Genomic DNA, 23829 nt, shown 5'->3' with positions numbered 1-23829 from the left:
TAATTGTGACAAAACACACTTCAGGGATTAGGATGAGAATGGAATTATTTTCATTTGAAACCAAAGATTATTTAAATCAAGACATAAAAGGCCAGTAGCATTAATCTAACATAATTAGGAAACTTAATACTCAAAGTTATAATTTATACCTCTATTTAAGAACTGGGCACCAACATTTTTCTTCCTAATTCTATTGCCTGCTCAGAAAATCTATCATGAGACAAATTTCAGAAAACCTTCTCCCTTACCAGAAGATTACAGATACATAGTTAAGCACACAAACTGTAAATTTCTCCCTTTCTTCTTATGTTCCATGGTCTCTACTGCATCCTGCTAGAAGTTGTTTTTGTCCTGTCTCCAAATACATAGAAATCTCCAAATACTAAAATTACTTTAGATATGCACAGGTTGGACAAGTTTTTACAAGATGAAAAGGGTTTTCACGAATAACCAAAGTTTTCTTCTAATAATACATTTAGGAAGCACTCAGCTTCTCATTAGCTTCAGACAAGTGACTTTTTTTTAACTTGGGAACAACTTTTTCCAGAAGTTTTGCTTTCATTCTTGCACCTTGAACAACACAGTAAACAATCTGAATGAACTTGATTATTCAGTTATTGGCTAGTTTTGGTTTCTTATGTGGCATATCTTATAGAACATCTAAATACCTTGGCAGAAATCAAAACACTTAAAGTCAGACAACCTGCAGCTTTAATGATGCTGAATCTACTGAGCTGCCAGAGAGGAAAATCAGGTAAATCTATTATATTTTAAACAACAGAGCAAGCGGAAGGAAAAACAGTCTCAAGTGATAAGTTAACATTCATATAGCTATTTGCTGAAAGGCTGTGCCAGCTTAGGCATGCTTCATTCTTTATATTCGGTCCTGTTTTAAGGGTATAAAAATTTGAGCAAATACAATGTAAACAGAGCCAGGTAGACTGCAGTAGTAAAGGACAAAATCATTGATCTGACAGTTTTAAGGCCAACTATTTATGATTTGAAATATGTCGTACTTTTCCATGGCACTTAATACACTGAAAGTTAGTACTGGTGACACTAAGCAAGGGAATACGTATTCATATGAGATATATACATGTAGCCTCAATTCCTAAAATAGAAAGTTCAAGTTTTCTTGTCCAAATAAAATCAATTTGTGAAAGACCACCTGTGGTTTCCTATACTGAACAAAGTAATATTACTATTTAAATCAATTTAGTGCAAACTGACCTAAGTCCAAAGACATAACATTCCTTGATTTTCAGTCACTACTTACCAAATGCCCCTTTTTCTTTCAAAAAGAAAACTACATCTTTTTTTCCCCCTTAAAAGAACAGCAAACACTTGACAACTAGCATGCTGTTCTAGTCTACATTAACAAAACTTGCTGATATACAAATCGTGCTTTGATCATGCAGCACAGACCCATCCTGAAAATGACCCATCTCTCCATTTAATCAGTCTAGAAGAACACAGTGCCAGCTGTCAATTAGCAAGTCATCCTGGCCACTCCGTACTCCAAGCTGACAACGGCAGGCTCAGCTTTGGAGAACTCGGACACAAGTTCGCTGTAGCGATTGTCTGCTGTGTTGCTGCCCTCTATGGTTCGCACGGCGTCGTTCACTGGCATCGGCGGCTGCTCCTTCTGGAAGCACGGAGGGGATTTCAGTGCCACGGGGGCAGGATGAGCCGTCTGCTCCTGTTCCTTCACAAGGACCACACCTGACCGCCCGTTTCTCTGCTTTATTTTCTGTAATACAATGAACAGTTACTAACAGCGGGCATGACTCTTTACTGATGATACTGTGATTTTAAAGGAAATGTATCCCTTTCTTTTGCTGGGCCAACTCAATGTCTGCAGAACTCTGTTACATACCTTAGTTTAGATATGTAACAGTAGAAACATTAGGCCGTTCCTTATTAATTTCTTCCCCACAGTTTACAGATGATGTTACAAGCACTGCTGGCTTAAAATTTGTAGAAGGGCAGAATACAAAGAACACCTATTAATATCCCTAGAGAAGGAGAGGATATTCCAGGCTTGCCCCTTGTTTGGTTGCTATCAAGATGGAAATACTTTCTGGAGTAGAAGCAGAGGAAGAGAGACCTTGGTATTGTAGCAAGCAGGGATCCTGCAATCTCTTAAAGACTATGAGTCTCTTAGAGACAAGGCAGCTTGATATCTAAAGCCATTCAGTATTTCCTAAAAACTTTCTAAAAGACTCTAAAATCCCTCTTTAGATTTTAGATCTAAAAAATGCCAATACAGTTTGTTCAAATGCATGAATACTCTAAAAAATGTCAACTAAAACACAGGAAAGGAGAAAAGGATGTATCCTGCCAGCATGAGCAAGAAAATAGGAAAGATTAGGATTAAGGGATTTTTCAGTTACGTGGTTGGGGTTGTTTGCTTGTTTTATTTTTGTTTTTAATTCAAACTCACTCACCCAGTAACTGGGAGGTTGCACTAGTTAACTGAACAGATTTGTTTTTTGATGTGTTTGTATTTTATTAGAACCGAGACTAAATCCAGAAGACTGGTGTCTCTTGGCATCAACTTTATACAGATAGAAACAGCAGTAGCAAAGTCGACATCAGGATTTCAAACAACTACATCTCATGATCTCTTAAGTGACAAATGTAGGCTCAGGTGAAGTTAACATCTTGGAATGAGGTTCTAGAAAATTCAAAGCTGAGACTACTTTACGTCTTGCTTATTCTTTAGATTGCTTTTTGAGTATTCTTCACCTTGCTGCTTCAATTGTACAAAATTTTTAAAATATAAAATTAAGATTTGCAACAGTATTAGATTAAGTGACCTGCATTCATTACTTTACAGTAGGATCAGTTTAATAAAATCTTTCCTCCTAGAAAAGCTGTACTTCCCCCCTCTCCCCCCCAACATAATATACAGCAGTTGTGTTACCATTTCCGTCCACACACACATATTAAAACTGATAATCAGAAGACTTCTGCATTCCTTAAAAGCCATTATTCTGAAGTTTCAGCACCTTAACTGACTGTAACAGAAGTATCAATCAGCCTTTCCTAGCTGTTTACTGCAGCACCTAGAAGTCAATGATAGACATCTGATCTCTGCATTAAGCCCTGTCTTCATAAAAACATTACAGTGTACATGACCCATAATTATGATGGCTTACAACAGCATGCACTTGCATATGAAGTTAAAAGAAGGACAATACTTACTGCTTCCATTTTAGTAGCTATAATAGAAATAAAACATTTTCAGTCTCCTTACTTTAGCAACACAGCTGTAGCTACATGGATACCTTGTTATCCAAGATGGTTTAATATAGGATAAGTTTCTCTGAAACTTGCCTTCAGTAAGGCTTTGATAGTTGCACTTCTACATAACAGTGCTCATTAATAAAGCAGAATAAATAGTGCCTTAGAGCACTCATCATAGAAGCAAGGAGTGAAAGTCCAAGTCACCATTACACAGAGTAAGTGCCAGGCCATACAGCAGTGACATTCAGGTGAAAACCAGATGCACTGTAACAACTATAATCTGAAGAACTGGTCACAAGGGCACACACTTATTTTGTAATACTTACAGCCTCCAGCTCTTTAATGTCTTCCTCCAGTTGTTTATTTTGCTCACTTGTATTCATGATAAGGTTGAACACAGACTGCCTGGGATGCATACTTCGATCAAATTGATGATACATATTTCTCCAAAACCTGCACAAAACGGACAGCTTTAAGTATGCAAGACAATGACAGAGCTGAAGAAAAGATAATGTATTTAAACTTACTTAAAATTGAATGATACTGTATTAGGCTCCAAAAGCGTTAGTTCTGGAGAAAAATCTGGATTATACAGGGGATTCTGATATTTCTTCTGTTCAGCCAAAAGGAATGGCCACAAGGAATAGGTCTTCTCTCTTAGTCTTAAAGCAAAGAGAGTTAGAGGTCAACACACTTGACTGCAAGCAAACAAGAAAAAGATAACTGCTTATGGTGTGCAGGTTTTGCCTACTTGAAACAAGTACTTTTAAAATACAATCTGAGAGGAACTGATAAAAACTTCACAGGTGTTTTCCAGCTAAATGCATTGAAGATATTTTACTAATACTTCTGAATGAGTAGTCTTGAACAGGTAAGAATTTTAAGGTTACCTAAAAAGAGATTGGGAGAGGAATGACATGATACCTCCTAACTTAAGCTTACATACTTTTAGAGGGAAAAAAAAAAACAAACCCAGATGAGCAGGAAAACCTCAATTTTCCCTATGAAAAAGAAGATGTGATTTTCTATCAGAATTAGAAAGGCTGTCTTCAGCCTTCTTCCCTGATGCAGTTCAACATACGTTTCAGTACTACCAATCCTTCCTCTACTCAGTCTAAAATGAAGAAGATTCACGGAAGTTCTTAGTCTGCCAGAATAAACAAAAGACACATTAAGATGTGCCTGCTTACTTCAATTCTTCTCGTTCTTTTTGACAGTTTCCAAGGAAGTTACCAAACTGGCATGAATGGACATGTTCATGGATTTGAAGGAGGAAAGCTTCATTGTACTCAAAGGCTTGTGGAAACTGCTCAGTCAGATTCCACACACTTTCTAAAAACTGGGTGAACACTGGCGAGATCTCTTTTGGATCACCATCCAACTGACAACATCTGAAAAAGATTCCACAAACAGACTGAAACTGGTTTTAGAAATCAAGAAAGCCTTAGCTGCAATTGTTTTTAAATGACAGCACCTTGATTTGACGCTAGCTTTGATTTGGAAATTGAGCACCTAACTTCAAGAACTGGGGCAATTTTTTAATAGAAATAAGTCTATATTTGACCTGTTTGTCTGACTTATAAGTAATCACACATCTATATTAAGTACAAAATAGCAAAGTAAGACAGTTAAGTTTCTTTGTGTCTAATACTGCCACAGTCAACATATGGAGGATACCAGCTACAAGCAAATTAATAAGCAGTAAATAGCAGCAAGGCTATTGTCATAGATGATGACAGGCAGATCAAGGGGAAAAAACAGAACTCTTAACATACAGGACTTCTAAAGGTAGGTGTGACTTCATCATGAAAGTAAACATAAATGCAAACTTATCTTTAAAGACAGCAAAACTGTGTGTTTCATATTGCCTAAATAGCTGGGACGTAGCTTTACATTGGTTTTGCACTGTCTATATATTGGTGCAGACCTTGTTGCAGTCATCAGCTTCTGCAAGTAAGGCAGCAGTAGCACTAAAATTTATGTCTGCAATATAAATCAATTATCCAATAGGTATAAACTGCAATACACTGTACACAGCAGAAGAAGTGCTTGTCTACTGAAAACAGCTTACTCATTGCTGAACTGGTGCAGTGTGTCTAGAAATGCAACATCTACAAGCTGTCTTTTGCTTAAGAACACTTAGCTCAGTTTGCTGTACACACTTTACTATATCAGAGGAGCGAACTACCTGTCAGAGAATTTGTGCCCAAAGGAGATCCAGTCTTTCTCTATCAAGACCTAGAGGGTAAAAAAAAAAAAACAAAATCTCATGTAAAATATTACTCATTCTTACACTTACAGTATTAACCCCATAAGTTATCAATATATTATACTTTAAATCTGAGTAGAATAAGTTACAGTAGAAACAACTATTTATCACTTTGTAGCTTCTCTATTGGAAGCTTTTCACAAGATTCTCAAAGTACATTTGTAAAAACTAATAAAAAAGCAACTTGCTAATCAGGTAACTGATAATTTTAAGAAAAAAATGTTGCATGACTTCACTAGTAGATTATTTATTTTACACGGCAAAGAATAAGAAAAACGTTAGTACTGCATGCCTGCTATCATAATGTACATAAAACCAAACAATATATTCTTCCTAACATTCATAACAGTAAGTTTGTTCATATCAACACTATCTTGTTTTATCACTTCAGTCACACTATCAAGCACCAAAAAGAACACAGGACCTTCAACTGAAATTGACAGAAATTAAACTGAAAGAAAGGATTAATCAAAACCCAAAAAGATTAAATTACTTCCCTAAAGATTCTCACTATTCACAACTAACTAATCCTATTCTACTTATTCCTCAACTACATTTTCAGTGCTTGTAATATTTGTGGCAGTTTGTTCTAAACAATACACTGAATTAGTTTTATGTACTGTCCTTGAGGTGTTATCCCATAACACCTTGCCTTGTCATTGCAGAACACTGTTGATTTTCCTAGTCTAAAATTTGGAATAATCGTACTGAAATTCTCTCTATATAAAAAGATGAAAAAAAAATAGATTGCTTAGACATCTTTAAGTCTCTATCATTGGGGGAACTGTCATTTTTAGATTTTAAAAATGTTGTTTTACAGTAGCACAGAGCTGCTGTAATTTAGTATGTGTGCTACCTCACATAAGCACTTTGGAATCCTTCTATGTCATAGATAAGAGACTTGCTGGGATGCAAAAGGCAACCATTGCAACATTTCTGCAGGATGACTAAAGCAATCTGCTATTTGTATTTCAGTTTTTTTTTATTTTAAATATTTTTTTCAAGTAACAAATATTTCTGTATGAAATATTTATCAATATACTGCAAATCTCATTTTACACTTTTAACTAAAAGAAAACCAAAACAGTATGCTTGCTCCCTTTCACACTCAAACATTTTACACCCTTTCTTTACCAAGGAACAACTCAACATTGCAATGGTCTGCTTACCATGAATCCTTTGATTGTTCTGTAATAGGAATCTAGCAAGAGAGCTCCAAGGGAACAAACTTGGGAAGTCCTATCCCAGCCATCTGAACAGTGCACCAATACACTTGCACTCTCAACTGCTATTGCCTACAAAACAGAGTTGTTTCTTAATCAATGCTCTTTTCAAGACAGAAGTAAAAAACAAACAAACTAAATAAGTAAGTAAATAAAAAACCCTATATTTATTTCCAACTCATACCATAGGCCATCTTATTTAACAAAGCTAGAAAAATGTTTACTATGAGGAAAAGATTTAATAGTATCAGAAAGTAGGAACTTGTCTCCTTAGAAGTATAGAAAATTCCATGAAAACAAATTCCACTACCACGTTTGCATAAACTAACCTCTACAGGGGTTCCCAGTTCCCTCTCTCTCCCTTATAAAACTAAATTTACAAGAAAACCTAACAATAATTAGATTACACATTACTGAGTACAGATTTAAAAAAAAAAAACAAACGACATGAACTCATTATTTAAGATACCACTCGTTCATCATTATGCTACATAAAAGTAAAGGCCTAAGAAATGCTCATTAGCTTCAGCTCCTGTTGGCTCAGGCATTTTTGAGGGTCATCATTAGGACAATCACCCACTTTTAACAGCATTAACTCCTTGTTATTTCACATAGCAAAAACAAAGATCCAGGTTTTTTCTTTACCCACTACCATCAGATCAAGCCGTTGGCTTGTTGGCTTCGTTGGCTTCGTAAGTGCTTGGCAAAGGCAATTGTTCCTCTGAATTATTCACAGAATCCTATTTCCTTGCCAAGTGAAGTCAGAATAACCACCTTGGCCACTCTAGAATTACTGATCCAGTTCTATTTTTCAGAGTACACTAAATAATAGTTTGTTCCATCCACCAGCAAACTGGTTACACTTTTCAAAAATACCTAGAGAACAAGGAAGTATAAGAATCCCTTTGTCTCCCAACAAGATGAGCAAACAGCATTCATAAAATCCCAGAACATTGGTTGGAATGTTTTAATATCTCCAATCATAAAGAAACATGTAATACTTTAACCAGCGTATTAGATGTACTGGTATATATACTAAACACCTATCTCCAAAAAGGTCAACTGCAGAATTTTACACATTAAATAATATTAAGCATAATTTTTCTGGAGGAAGTCAACTTCCCACCAAATAAAGAAGCAGTATGCAAGTTACCTTGGCTAGGAAGACAGCAGCATCCAGCACAGCTTTGATGTGACGCAGCCATCCAGAATTCTCCAGACCAGACAAAAAGTCATTGACAGACAAACCCCTTGTGCCACTGACTGAAAGAAACCAAGAGGTAAAAAGCCTTAAGCAGTTGTAGTTACCTACACCCTGCAATGCAGAAAGAAGAATCATTTAATGTTGTATCTAATCCCCCATGATCTAAGTTGAATGGTGGTTTCCAGAAAGCTTTCTAATCAAATGGTTAAGGGAGGGGTACTACAAAATGTTCTCCAGTCAGAATTCAGCTCTGTAGAACTACATAACCATGAGCTGCAAGAGTAAGATCTTTGTGGTTTTTTGACAAAATAACATTCCAAGTAAATACACTGGTTATCCCCACCAGGAAGCCTTACTCTCGTCACCATGGAAGGCAAAGCAAATGTCAAAGGCTCATTGGAAATACTGAATTAGTACTAGGGAAGTAGCTGCATCCAGACAATATAACAGTTCAGAGTAGTCACACTGCCAGAGTTCATCACCTCCACCCTGCACAGGAGAATAAAGTAAGTGCAGTACAAGAACACAGGGATGAATTAAATCCACTGAAATTTTGTCTACCTTCACACTTGACACACTACATTTCAGACTCATCTCTACCATTCCTCCCTAATATACCTGGATCCTGTAACAATAATGTCAATTCAGGGAGCGAGGAAGAACTCAAATTAAAGGAAAGATGCTTTGCAGTGTAGCAGCAAGAGATGCAGAGGTAGACTGAAAGGTTCTCACACAGAACCAATTGACATGTAAAACAGATAATCTGTTTCTTGTACAATTTTGAATAGTAACCCACACAGTTACTATTCAAACATGACAAACTTCTGGAATTTAAAAAAAAAATCTGCTGGCTAACATAACTCCAGCTATGTCTAATTCTAAGAGAAGACACCCAAGGCTGCTAGCTACAAAAATACCTGCCTCTTCCACAGTGGAAGCCTACTTTCCACTACACTTAACAGCTAGACTTGATGATCTTAAAAGTCTTTTTCAATCTAAATGATTTAATTATTCTAAAGCATTGGGCCCCAGATAAAAATAAAAAGGTTCTGCAGATGAAAATCAGCAGTAGGAATACAACAGTTGCAGAATCATCTTTATCTCTGGCCATGGAAGGAAGTGAGTCAGCAGCAAAAGCAGAGAACAAAGTTTACCAAATCATTCTGTGATGCAGCTTCATATTCAATCAAGTCCCCTGATGTAAATGAGGGCTATAAACTCAAATCACTGTCTCCAAGAGCTTTCCTGTACCTGCACTAGAAGTTTCTCAGCTTTCAGTCAAACAAGTGTTGGTACACTCCCCACTGCTCAGGAAGATTCATAGTGCCAGGTGCTGATCAATACTAGAAGAATGACAGGCTTCCAAGTAAGTATTGCAGCACCTTTTCTAAACCCCACAGATCTGCATCATCTACAAAACTACCTAGTACCACAGCCCAATGAGGTAACAGAACATCAAGAAACCCCAGGACAGAAGACCTACTTTTAAAAGTTAGTCTGTAAATATCAGTAAAAGAAGTCAAAGCAAGCTAGCTTTCCCCTGTCTTTTAAAGGCATCATTAAGCAAGAGTTCTGCTTCCAAAAGATCTGGCACATGGAGGAAATAGATGAGAATGTGAGCAAGCTGAAAGGATCACGTCATTCTCTATACCAGTGGTTCCATACACCTGATCAGTCACAACAGTACACGAACACGTCCACCACTCTGTGGTAAAGGGAAGAAATTGAAAATAGTCAAGTATCAGGAAATTCAAACATCTGCAGAGAAGGGACTGGATAGACAAAGCCATGACTAGACATATTCTTCGTGGCAGCACACCTACACATTCTGTAACTTATGATTTACAGCACAAGCTTTCCAGCTAGAAAATAAACAGGCTTCCAGCCCTCAGTTTGTTTTCACCCAGATACTGCTGTCAAAATCTGCTTTTGATCAGATTTTTCAGCTTGGCAGAACTATTTCACAACTAGTAATTCCCCTTTCTAGCTAGATTTCTATATTTTTATAAACAAAGGCACAGATAGGAACACATATGTTGAGCCCCAAGAGTTACTTTCCATTTCTGTGAATTAACACAGGCATTTTTATACTAGTTGGTGATTAAATCAAATGCACTGGTACTGGTCCAATTCTTATATGCTGAAAAAAAGTTACTTTCCAGTTGCTTATAGTCTTTTAAAAGGTGAAAGATGATTTATGGTACCATTTATAGTACCAGACAGATAATTCAGCTACTTCACAATAAATAGGATTCAAGATAGTTCTGCTTATATGGATCCCACCATAAAAAACACAAAGCCCTATGTGCACATGAGCCCCAAAACCTCAATGTTCCCTTGCTTGATTGTCATTATTCACACTACTAGCAAAGCCTCAGACAGCAGTTCAGGAGGTGACTAGACCTGCAGAGTGAAGCATAGCAGGCTGCAGGCAGGGTTTTTTTTAACAAATAAAAAAACCTAGATAAAGCCTTGCCCTATACAGAAAACGCCATATAACTCACAAAACTCCCTCAGTTAACACACTTCCACCATCAAAATATACGCAACAGATTGCAACATCTGCTGAGCCTTTTCCTCAAACATTTTCTGCAGAAACTCCCTCTTGACATACCCAAAACCCTTTTGCTTATCAATCCTTTCTGTTATATAAAATTATAATTTAAATATATAAAACCTGAACTTTGTATTTAGTGTCACAGCTACAAATTTAGTCTATGTGAAATTTCTCCCATGAGCGGTGTAGTCTGCTCGTCAATAGAATAATCATGTTCACATTGAAGAAAACTATTTTAGAAAAGTTTTGAAGCACTGCATGCAAGATATTTAATTAACAGCTGAATCAAAAATGAAGACTACACTGTAAATCCCCCTAGCATGCTCCATGGTGTAGGCCCATTACAAAAGGATGTTGGGAAGGATTTTGTCTCACATTTGGCTTGACAGTGGAACCTTTAGTTTCTGAAGGAAATCAGGCAGACAGACAGAGCCAAGGAGCAGGACTCACAACAAACAATGAATAACAGTTGCTTGTAATAAAAAGCTCAAACAACTGAGGGCAGTCCCAGTTACAGTGGTGCTTGAACAAACAGCGTCATTGGTATCACGCTCTGATTTGAGAACATTCAGTCCAGCACATTCAGGGGAAGTGAGTACACAGAAGCTAAATGGCATTTTCCCCATTTTAAGTTGTGAACCATTTCCATGGCATTTTCTTCCTGATCATCCCACTGATGGCACAAGTCTACAAGGGGCTGAAGAGTTAATTACTGCAGACATCCCTAAATTTTAAGGGTCCTTTCTACCCCTGAAGCTGCTTCTACTTCTAAAGCGGCATTCAGCAAAACTAGTGAATCATACAGACTGAAAAGAGGTAAACCCACTGTGTTCATTTACCAAAAAAACTTATGTGGAAAACAAACAATAGAGATTACTCATTATTTTGTTCAACAGTGTTTAAACAAACCAATTCTCCACACAAGGAAAAACTAAAACATATTCCATACCCTTAAAGATACAGACACATATTTAGTAAGTATTGCTGGTGGGATGCCAATTCAAATGGAAGGAATATGAAGTCTGTGAAGTTCAGCTGTGTGATGCACACACTTCTGCATCAGACATTATTACACAGGAGCAAGTCTCTTAAAAAATTAAAACAACAATCAAGTTTTATTAGCTAGTTTCGTAGAATTGAATGTATTAGTAAGAGAAAGGGGGATTATGGCAAATCTAAAAGCTCAAGCTCAGGATCATGCTTCTCATCTTTCCTTTAGGAAAGACACAGGCAGGAATAACCAGAAAGATCCCTATTATCAAAGCTCAGCAGGATTCCGTGCACAGTGCCTGAAGAATAGGTTAGCAGCACATCCAGGATCAATGAAAATAAAGATTACACCACCAGTCTGTAAGATTTCTTGATCAATGTAACAGCATGTCTTCATCAAGTGTAAACCTCCTCTGTCTCCGGAAATACTTGCATAATTCCGGAAGCCAAGCACTTACACATGTATTGTGTGTCAGGTGTGGAAGCCTCGCTTCTGCCACTGTATTCTAATCTCAGAATCCACAAAATGTCTTAAATTTTCTCTCAGCTGTCTACCTAAAAAAATATTAACAGAATTATGAACACACTTCTGCCTCTCCATTTTCACCACCAGGAGGCAGGCAGTGGTATGGTGAAGTGGCTCACATTTCCCCCTGCCCCCTTCTCTACAAATATCTACAAGCACACAAGTGGTTCACCAAGTCAAAGAGCTGAAATTTTGTACAGACCATATGCTCACTGTGAATTCCATGGAACAAAGTGCCCCTTGGAGAACTGATATTCTGTAAATGAAAATATATCAACAGGCACACACTTGGAAAACAGGGCAATCTTTCTCACTGACATACCAACAAAGCTCACTGAAGACATATGTGCCATTCAATTTTCTTCAAAATAACTCCATCCAGTTGGGTTTTTAACAAATAATGTTGGGTTTACAGTTTGAAGGTCAAGGTTTAAGGTAATTCATTACCACAGAGCACATCAAATTGGTACTAAACACAGAGCTGGAATAAACCACAGAAATGTCAATGCCGTTTGTGTAACCTATTATTGAAGACTTCAGAAAAACACTTACCTGTTTTCAAATACACTATTTTAGTACAGTTAAAACATACCTTCCAGGAGTTTTTGCAGGCTAGATCTCATTACATGAATATTTTCAATGCCAACAAACTGGAACCTAATGTTTGAGTAGTTGTCTTCGTTCTCATAGCCCTTCCCAGCAGCTCTGTTAGCCATTGCATTAAGCTAAAAAGAGGAACATAAAAATACTGAAAAACATTATTGGAATAAAAAAAATCAAATTAAGAAACAAAAGTCAAGCAATTTCAATTGAATACATTGGGAAAAAACTCAAAAGAACACATAGTATAAACAGATTCTAATGTAGTTTGTGGCAAATCAGCTTAAAAATACTGAAGTATAAAAAAAGGACAGTATATACATATAAAAACATAGTCTATATTTAGACCTGACATATCTGAATAATGCATTTAGTAATTCCCGTTCTCTTCTCCAGTTTTCTAACTAATAAGCCTTTATTTGTGTCCAAACATTTCTGAGTAAAGACACTACAAACACCCCATCTACAAAGGAAAGAGTAAGACCCAGACATTTTCAGCTCCTGTGTTCAGACACTTGAGTGAAATGAATACTAACTGAAATGAAGATGGGTCTAAAGAGTGAGAATTAGCAACACATTGTAACACAGGTAGTAAAATAGTTTAACTTAATAAAATAACAGAATTCAGTTTAATTAGAAAGCGATGAAGTATGATAGTGAGGCACTGGAAAACATTGCCCAGAGAAGTGGATCCTGGAAGTGTTCGAAGCCAGATTGGATTGAGCTCTGAAGAACCTCATCAGAAGCTGAAGATTATGTTTAAGACTTCTTCTAACTCAAGCCATTCTATGATGACCTCAAAATGCCAAAACAGAATTTCCTCTACTTCTTCATTTCTGAGACAGTTTGTACAGATCATTTACACAGAACATAGTACTCTCCCCCATTCCAAAAGAAACCACATCACAGCTCACCATTTCAAGAAATTAATTTCAAACAGTTAAAATTATCTGGATCCCACTCAACGGTTCACTTCTAAACTATGATTTAAGTATATTTTTAAACGCCCCTTTCAAAGTGTAGCAGTATATTCAGAGAATTCTAGCTGAGTACTGGGACAGGTTCAACTTCTTTAAGAAAGCAAGTAATTAAAGCACCTGAACAGAGAGGTCTAACCTTAACAACATTTTTGCTCACGGTGGACTCCTACTTGGCTCCAAATTTTTCAGAATTACATTGTACCCCTGCACTCTGATATTCAGGAGGAGAGGCTTGTCTGCAGCACCAGAAGTACGTACCTTGGGCCTGGTGTCCATGACATACATGTAGCGATTTGAAGGATTTGCTTTACTGATGGCTTGCAACATGTGCTCATCTTCCAGGCACCTGGCACTGAAACCTGAGAGAGGTTGACTGCATCTGCAAATTGCAGCCTGCCAGAAACAAAGAACAAATCAGCATCACTTTAATACCTGTACCTGGAGTGCTTTGCAAAATCTCAAAAGACACGGAAACAAATTGTTTAATTCAGCAGACAGCACCAGCAAACCGAATAAAGTTCAGGTGTTCCAACTTTTTAAGCACATCCCTTGGAAACCCTGAAACACAGTACCTACAACTTAAATCTAAAGATTCATCAAAACTGTTTTTCAGGTTCATCTTCATGGGCAAGGTATCCGTTTACATAACTGACATAAAAACTCAAACAGTACAGGCTGGGAAAATGATATTTTAGGGAAGCAAGCTACTCCCTTAATATGGAATGAATCATGTGTGGTTTTACTAATGCAGTCATGATTTTATTATGGCAAGTGCAATTTGTTATCATCTAATGTACTTTTTGTAATGTAATTTTCAATGATATGTTGTATTTCAGAGGGTATCAGGTACATCTTCCATTATTCAAATAATGATGTAATTATGTTCAAATCCACCTAGTAACTTCATATCCATCAGAAAAATTCTTTAACTCAGCAAGGTGACAGTACTCCTTTCACTGCTCAGACAGGTACATGCTGCTTTACACCACCCTCTGCAAAATCTTATTTCCTACCCTGTAGAATTTTATCTTGTAAATAACTCCTTGAAGAACCAATTCTATTATTTTGTTAGTTTATCTGTTTGGGTTTTTTTTCCCTACAATTTTGACCTAACAGATTTTATTCCTAACACATTAAGGCAGACAGATCCCTTAAGAGAAAGCTATCCTCAGTTACCTTAATGTTAGTTTTTGAAAACTTCAGTACATTCAATTGATTATCAACTGATTATCAACTGATTATCAACTGATTATCAACTGATTATCAACTGATTATCAACTGATTATCAACTGATTATCAACTGATTACTTAAGGTTTTCTTTTAAACTGGCTAGGCTTACTCTGCACCCTGTTAGGCACCACTCCTGTCAGCTGTATTCAGGGTTATCCTGAGTCACACCCTTGCCATAAAAGTCACTGTACTTGAACCTCCTCACCAGCCCTTGAACTACTGCCAAGTGTTGAGAAATACTTTTCAGCACAATTACAATAAATGGAAGCCACACTATACCTCTTTATTTTTATGATAATATGACAACACTGGGAATCTTCCTTTGCTTCTGAACTTGGAGCTACCAACAATTATAGGCTTGCTTGCAGTTCTGGGAACATAAAGTTCTCTAGGATACGTTTCACAAATCTGAAAGACACAGATACACAGAAAGGATTTTACAGGCAAGACACAAAGCCTAACCTAGTTTTATTGTATTCAATTTGAAAGATGTAAGGTGAATTAAGAAACAAAAGATAAACACTACTGTGTTTCTTTATACAAATGAAAACAACTCAAAGGAAAGGAGATGAGCCATGGATGAAAGTAGTACAAACTGGTATCCACGTTACACAGCCAAGCATCACCACACCAGCATTCACTCTCAAGAAAGCAACTCTGCAGTAGAATGCTAAGAATGTGTTTCAAATAAAATACTGAAATTATTTCCCTCATTTTTAATACTTGCAGACTATGAAGTGAGATGAAATCTGATCTCAGAATCAGCCACACCACCACAACCAGCACTGCAAAATGCTAATGTAGAATCCTGCTCAGGTAAGAAAGATATAACAAATCTGCAGAGCACCAGAATCACTGAGGCTGGGCTTCAAACAGGTAAGCATCTCTCAAAACAATCCCAGAGAACCCACACATCCATGCACACACACTCTCTCAACAATGCCTCAGAAAAACCTCAATTAGGAAGTTGTGACATTGCACGCTGATTAAGGAGTTAACTCTCTCTACCTCCAAGTTTTTGCTTATATTGCAAGCCAAGTGATTTCACAGCAATAAGTTGTTTTCTATAGGCCTCACCAGAAACAGATGCAGAGCAAAATGTGTTTCCATTACAAGACTTACCTTGTATTCACGATTTGCATCAGACAACTGCCAGTAATCATTTGGCACTCCCATTCTCTTATATTCATCTGCTAGATCAATAAGCTGCCAACCTTTGACTTGCTCAGATTCATCTTGTTTTGGATTATAAGAAAAGGCATACAGTTCTTCGTATTTTGCTAAAAGGTAAAGAATACGCAATGGAGAGAAAGTCTTGGGCTTCAAGATTCACAGAAGCATGACTAAATAATAGATACCTGATATGCCTGAAATACCTATTCTGCAACTACCCTACAGTTAACTGACATTTACAGATACTTAGTCAGAAGTAGGTTATGAAAGTTTTCCTGAGTGTGCTTGACCTGTTTCAGAAGAGACATTTCTAAAGCCATAAGGGTCACAAAATGAAGACTGACAAACTTAAGGCAAAAGGCAGAATTATTAGAAGACTTCACAGGATCCAAAAGAACAAACTATTTTGGGAAGCAAGAATTCAAATTTACATCTACTGACCTTAAAAAAAGGAAGTTTTAAAGTTTCCCTTAAAAAAGAAATTATTTCAAAAACGTTTTTTCCTAGTATGTTATTTACTTATGACATGACATTTTGCACTGTTCTAAACACAAAGCAGAAAATGCAAAAGACCATACTGACAGATGACTCTTGTAAAGTTGAACTGGTAATGTTATTCTAGCATCAAAATTTCAGATTTGTTTTTGAAACTGCATGAAATTACTAACAACTGATTTGCTCAGTGGGTTTTTAATCTATGGAACACACAATTAAGAGAGACTATACACATTTATATTCACAATTTCAGGAACAACACTAGAAATGCATAAAAACATATAGGGATCTCTCATTCTGTTAAGGAATACCAGTGACATACAAAAGCCAGACAAAACAGCTTCTGAATTTTTATGATGATTAATATTTAATCAAAAAAGCCATTTATATACCAAACCTATGTGAGAGTTTTTGTAACATATCTTTAAAAAAATAAATAGAAAATACATGGTTTACACACATACACCCCAACCTGTATCCATGCATATACTGCAAAGTCTTTTACAGCTGCAAGAATTACCTGTTCTTGAGAGCTGAAGCAAAGAATTATAAATGTCATGACAATCCCTCTCTCTGGGTACAACAAAGTGAACTATCCTGAAGTTTTTGCACTGGATGACAAGGGGGCAGCCAGAAGTAGTCAAAGGAAGTTTTTCCACTGCAGCAATGTGATGATGTAGTATCTGTGACATACAAAAACAGAGTAAGCTTGCTGAGGAAAAATAAGAACACCATACTACTTAGATCAGCAGATGCAAGACAACACACTAAGCAATGCTGAATATGGATTTTGACTAATTTTATCAGCCAGTTATAAAAAGAAATACATTTAGAAGCAGAAATGCAAGAATGGCATTTTGATTAGGATACTAAAATGTATAAAACCTTCATTAATCTCTTCTGTCATTTTGAAGTGTCTTTCTAAGTGCGAAACTGAGATATAAACTCCACTGTAGCTGTTTGGTTTTCTTTCAACTTTGTTAACTGATAGGCTTACATCTCATTAGACAGTGTCCAGACAGGATATCTGTATTTTTTCAGGATCTACAGAAACATACTTCAGAATTTTCAGACAAAATAAAGGAAGTAAGGGAAAATAATTCAATGTATGAAAGATACCGGAGATCCTGAGGATTTCAAAATTCCAGTATTTAACAGGTACAGATGAAACAGAGATAAGAAAAACATCTCCTATATTACCAACTGTATTAGATAAACATGACAGTTTCTCAGCTAAATGTTTATGACCACTTTAGCAGTACTGTCCCAGCAACGGACATACAAAAGCCCTCCACAGATTTATCTGTGTGGCAAATCTACACAAGATTTATGTAAATACATAGAAAGTAACAGCTGTTTAACTCTGGGAAGAAAAGCACCTCAACTGAACAAGATGTTCTTGACAGAATTTCAATTACCTCACTGAAGCAATCAAATCCTCTTAAACACTGATCAGAATTTGACAGGCATCTGAAAACTATGCTGCCAAACATGCATTTACAAAGAGACTATCTTGGAGACATTATGATAATTATACCTGGTACTTGCATTATCATCAGAAATGCAGTACTTGGAGTATAGGTTCAATTTCCCCAAAAGGAAACCTTTTAATGTAGTGCATAGGGAGATGCAAGCAAGTAATGCTTCTGACTCATGCTGTCCCCAAAAACCCATTTTGTATGAAAGGATATCAGTTTGGTTTCTACAAAGTTGTGTGTTGTATCCAAGAACAAATAATAGAAAAATGAATTTTCTTGAAAGAACAATGAGGAACTTAGATAAGCAGGATACAGGATTAAGGGTAATCAAGAAAAATACACCTACAGGAAAAAAAAATAACAACAGCCAGGGATATGATATTTCATCCTGGAGGATGGAAGACTTAAGGCACTAACTCAGGTCAGGTGGCTGGACTCCAGTGGGAGCCACAGCTTGATGTCCATATGCCCATCAGGGCACTAAGCATAAAAACTAATGGGAAGTACTGTACCAGCCAGCTTTGATTGCACAACACTGGTACTGATCAACAAGAAGCTGCAGCCCCATCTGAAACCTTTTATTCCATAGATGAATACTTGTGAAGAAACAGCTGCTTACTGCTCTAAAAAAGTGCATACTATCTTCAATATTCCCCAAACCTGAGATCTTAGGACTTCTGGTATCTCATTTAACCTAGACAGAATCTAATTACAAGGTAAGTTAACTCTGAAATTTTAAACCTGATGCTTAACCTATGTATCAGTCTCCCACTCCTGCCTCAGAATTATGGTGCAAGTCAGTTATTTAAAGAAAACCACCACACATGCATTCAGAAATACAAGTGAAAGCTACAGAAGAAATTACAGCAGCTTGAGGAAAAGTCAAAATATTCAACATGACCTGATTTCAACTGCAGTAGTGTCACGCAAGAGCATAACTTGTGAATTATTAACTTATTATGATACCATGAAGGAGGAGAGTAGAAAGAACAGCTAAGAACATTTTTGTAAACAAATTCAACCTTAGATCAGGAAGAAGAAATGCATCTGGAGAACCCATGCCTATGAGCTGCAAGCATTCATTATCCTTACCCACGTCTCTCTCTGGCTTGAATCTATGAATAACAGATGAGTTGCTGTTAGGTACAGAGTTCCCGTCAGTGACTTATTGCTCGTGCTGAACCTATCCAGTAATTTCACCTGCTCTACCTGTAACAAAAAAAGGGAGGGGGGAATAAAACTTAAGTTTGAATTTCTGCAGAAATTTTAACTTAGCAAAGGCTTTGTCAGTTGGTGCAATAATTTTGAAAATGGTAGGAAACATAACACAGCACATGCACGAGGCTATTCAGGCCAAACTAGAGTGGTCACAAGCTTTGAGACCAACTAGTTCAAATATCCTGTTTCAATACAAAAGCACTGAGCTTTTTTTTTTTTTTTTGTTTCAGTTTTTTTAAAAGTAAGAATTATTAATTACTAAGCTTTTAGGTTGCTTCCCCAAAACACAGCAAACACACACTAACAATTTCCAGGTATGGAGATGCCAGCTCTGAATTAACAGCTGATCTCAGCAACATGCTTTATTAGCTCTCTGCACACTCAAAGTCATAAAGATTATGCTCTCCTGACTTCCATTTTAGCTATGTACTGTCTTTTATAAATTCCCCAACGTCAAAAATCAATATTATTATAACCTTGCCTCATAGTCAAAATACATTCTTAATGAAATGTAAGCATTATACTAATAATTACAAAAAACTCCTAGAAATTCAAGGACTATGCTGGCATTTAAAGCAGATAATTCATGCAAGGGCCAACAAGTCCTTCTGGTATTCTATCAACACTGCTATCTCAATCTTATGGAAAATATTTCAAAAGAAAAACTATTTCTAGGTAGCCTGTATTTTATCTGCTCCTCCAAACTCTGGGCTCCACAGAGTGCTCTATTTGAAACAAGCATTATACGATTCTTTGAGTGCAAAAACATGAAAGGAGTGTAGCAAATGGCTTATCTCCACACATTCCTCTATTTCTTTGCAGCATTGTCTCATTAATGCCAAGTTAAAGCTCTGAGCTACCATTAAATGCATGGCAGAACTCCAAAAACTTCCACACCAGCAAGACCAGCACCCAGAGGAGGCGACAAGGAGAGCCCACCGCTACTGTGCTGATATAAAGCCATTTTTAATTCCTATGTACAGATGTATTTACCTATAAAAAGCACGTACAAAACCAGAAAAAAATTCAGGTATTTCTTATGATCTAGAAAGGCCTAATTTTGCTTTTGAAAGTTAAAAAAACAACTTAATGAATACAAAACATAATGAAGGAAATACATACTAGAAGTCAGCAATATGATAATATTCCAGATTTCAGTTTAGAAATCAAAAAAATTTGGAAATCAGAAGCATCACTACATCAAAATACATTATACTGAAACCACCAAGTCCTCGGGTATAGAGTAGCATAAGTGAATACACTACAGCCAAAACACAGAATCCATACTGGGCAGATCTGCAGCAATAATTGCTCCAGTACCTGGCACTGCACCTCCCCAGCAAAGTGAGAAGTGCACAGAAACTGCCCCAGCTTTGCTCCAGTAATACAACCCACAAAATCCTGGCATGTGAGGTTTCCTTCTCCTCCGTGTAATAAGGCAGCTTTCCTGTATTTCTACATTGGATGAGCACAGGCATTAGTGCTCCAACTTCTACTTACCAAGGTAAAGTCTACAAGAATTCTGAAAGCGAAGTCATAAATAAACTTTTCTTAAAGACAACTGAGTTAGATTCAGCCTCCATAGATGACACATTCATTTAAACTTGACTCAAACCAGCTTAAATGGGTACTCAGCTTATGATACACTTTTTTTCTTTTGCTGATTGATTTGATTTAGCAGTCAAACTAAGCAAAACTTTCCATCTCCAGGAGAAAAAATATCCATCAGTATTTTCACTAATACAGATTTGACTTCAAATATGCAAACAGGTTTGACTGAAGAATTTTCAGTCTTTTCTACCACATTTTGCTTTAAAACATCCTTTAGGATACTATCAAGATTAATTGTACAACCACATATTCTTTACTTCACCACCATATTTGATAAACTGAGTTTGATCATTTGTTGCTACTTAACTATAAAACTCTCAGAAGTGATTTTTAAGTTGGCCCCACTTCCTTATTCGACATAAAATCTATTGGACAGTTTAATCACAAAAAGCTACACTCAATTTCAGGTAGCTGTGTGGACAGTTCTAAAGAAATTTTAATTTCAACATTCCCAGCAAACTGTAGTTGGAGGAGGTACAAGACCTATTCCATCACCTTCTCCTGGGGATAACAGCTGCCCTGCACTGCAGTTAATTTATGCAAGACTGCACTGTCATTTCAAGTTTATTTCACTATGACTTAACTAAAGTTAAAAAACAGGAATGCCGTCGGATTAGAAAAAGCAGGGATGTCTCAGAACAGCTGGCATGAGCTCCAAGTTGAACCCACACACAAAGTGAATCTTCAAGACCCACAGTGCAGGTTGTACTTTATTCTTCTTGCTTCCTATACCTGTAATGCTTGCCTATACGCACTTTAATCAATCTGGATATTCCATAAACCAACAGCTTACAAAAAGCTAAGTGAGCAACAGAGCTGTAACAAAAGAAATATGGCACTATTTCTTACCATGACACTGTTTTTTTAGAATGGTTTTTTTTTGGTATGAATGGTAAAAATCATCACTTCAAGTCTTTTATCTTACAAATTCTGTTCAAAGCTCGTTTCTCTCTTCAGTTCTATTGCTACATGAAGTATTTTTTCCCCAGTAGGGCCCCAAAAACACAATGCAGAAATACAATCACCTGCAGATGCAAAGAAGCCAGCAACCTGCAGGCCTTCTAGTCTCAATTTCAGGTCTGAAACTTAAACAGATCCTCTGATCATCAAGACTCATTGGCTTCAGTCTGGCTTTCATTTTGGCATCAGCTACTGACTGTAACAATACAATATTAAGCTTCTAAACACCGACTTTCATGCTTGCAAATAAACGGCTGACAAAGAAACTTTATCTCCAATCTGTCAGCGTGGTGCAAGACTAATAAAGTGACACTAATGGTAGTTTCATCAGAGACCTTCTTTCTGTTTCACATATACACACATGTATCTGAAAAATAAAAGCAGCTATACGCGTTTACATAAAAGTTATGTAAGTTATTACTCAAAAAATTTAAAAGCCCTTTCCTTTATGTAATTATTGGTGGTGATTCTAGAACTGGGACATGAACTATGAATGCTCCTTTTCTAAATATATCTATAAAGCTACTTTAAAGTCAGACTACCAGTTCAGGAATGAATCACAATTCCCAGGACCCAACAGACAGGGGGAGTCTTTTCATCAACCTTTGCAGTCAGAGATGATGAGCAAGGTGACAAAAGTACTGTTAGAAATTTAATTCTATAGAAGCCGTGACTTAAAAACTCATTTAAAAATTAGTCACAAGAAGAGAGACCTTCCTTTTGCACCTTCATTGTACAAAGAAGACTAACACACTAATAATAGGAAATAAAAGCCATACAAGTCCACAATGTCAGCTTAGCTGACATGTTTTTAATAGCCTAACACATTACACAGGCACTGACGGCCTGCGTATTTAACAACAAACACTGGAATATTCAAAAAGGAGAAAACAAATCGGTTGTTTTCACAACAGATTTGCCCCCAAAACTAGAAAAAGCTGCACGGAGCCATATCCGGAGCACACAAAACAACTGCAATCCCCTCCCAGCTCGCTTCTCCTGTTCCCACTCCACCACAAGAACCCCTAAACAGGACTGCTAGCGTCTCCCCCTTTATTACAGACGCGGGGCCACACTGGAGCAGCACGCCCAGAGCCTTCCAGCCCTTCCAGCGGCACGGGCCGCGCCAGAGCCCCTCTCGGGGAGGCACCGGCCACAAACAGCAGGAGGGGGGAAAACAACAACGCCCTCGCCCGCGGCGGACGCGCCGCGCTGGGCGGGCCCTCCCGGCCCCACAGTTACCGCAGCTCCCCTGCCGCGCCTCTGCCGTGCCGCAGCACCAGGAGTACCTTGGTGGTGCGGATGTGCTCCATGGCGCTGCCCGCTGGGCCGCAGCCGCCTGCCCGCCGCCGCCACAGCCACAGCCACAGAGCCGGGCCGGCGGCCGCTCCGGCTGCGCTTCCGGGGCGGGGCCGCGCCGGCAGAGGGGCGGGGCGGGGCCAGCGCCGCGCGCCCGCAGCGCCCCCGCGCGGCCAGAATGGCGGAGGGCTGGGAGCGGCTGAGGGGCGGGAATGGCTGGAGGGCAGCGTGGGAGAACGGCGGGGGTTAAAGAGGCAGCTGTGAGGAACTTAGAAGGGAAAACACGGTTCTTAGTCCCGGGTGGAAGGCGGTCGGCGCACCCGACCTCCCACACACAGCACAACCTAAGGGGGACTAAATGGAGGGTGGGGCAGAGGGCAGACCCCGCGGCCAGGCTGTCGAAACCCTTGCGGAGGTGGGAATTCGGTCGTGCTTTCCAGTTGATAAGCCACACGGCAGCTGAAAACCAAGGGAGATAAAGGAAGATGTGCTGCTGTTGAATCAGCAGCCGTGGCGAAATCACTCTCCCTGGATTGACACATATTCCCATAATCTCAGACACTATCCTGAGATCCCTGCCTGCCAAGGTACGACCACCCCTCACTGACTAAGATGTATGACTGAAGTCACCCAATGTCCACCTAGACGTAAAGAAATAGCATAACACTGAGTTAAGAATGAGAAGCTAGGGAACACTCTGTCGTAACTTCTGGGATTAGTCGTTGGGCTGAACCACTCTTCTCCCCCATGGAGATGCCCAAGAACT

The 23829-nt window shown here is 38.0% G+C and overlaps 1 protein-coding gene across 1 annotated transcript; it reads right to left on the bottom strand.

Moving 5' to 3' along the window:
* Window positions 1-309: 309 nt before the first annotated feature.
* On the bottom strand, window positions 310-23172 carry MTMR6 (myotubularin related protein 6). The gene is made up of 14 exons (XM_068181261.1): window positions 23054-23172; window positions 19068-19184; window positions 17018-17180; window positions 15952-16109; window positions 15109-15237; window positions 13857-13991; window positions 12611-12743; window positions 7895-8004; window positions 6688-6813; window positions 5438-5487; window positions 4440-4640; window positions 3777-3911; window positions 3576-3702; window positions 310-1750 (listed from the first exon to the last, which is right to left on the bottom strand). Exons 1-14 carry the CDS (start codon window positions 23075-23077, stop codon window positions 1490-1492), a joined length of 1869 nt encoding a protein of 622 aa, XP_068037362.1. The 5' UTR covers window positions 23078-23172; the 3' UTR covers window positions 310-1489.
* Between the last annotated feature and the right edge of the window lie 657 nt (window positions 23173-23829).

Source organism: Anomalospiza imberbis, chromosome 2 (genome assembly GCF_031753505.1).
Source record: "Anomalospiza imberbis isolate Cuckoo-Finch-1a 21T00152 chromosome 2, ASM3175350v1, whole genome shotgun sequence".
In the NCBI taxonomy this organism is placed as follows: Eukaryota; Metazoa; Chordata; class Aves; order Passeriformes; family Viduidae; genus Anomalospiza; species Anomalospiza imberbis.
This window is presented reverse-complemented; position numbering and strand designations above follow the sequence as displayed.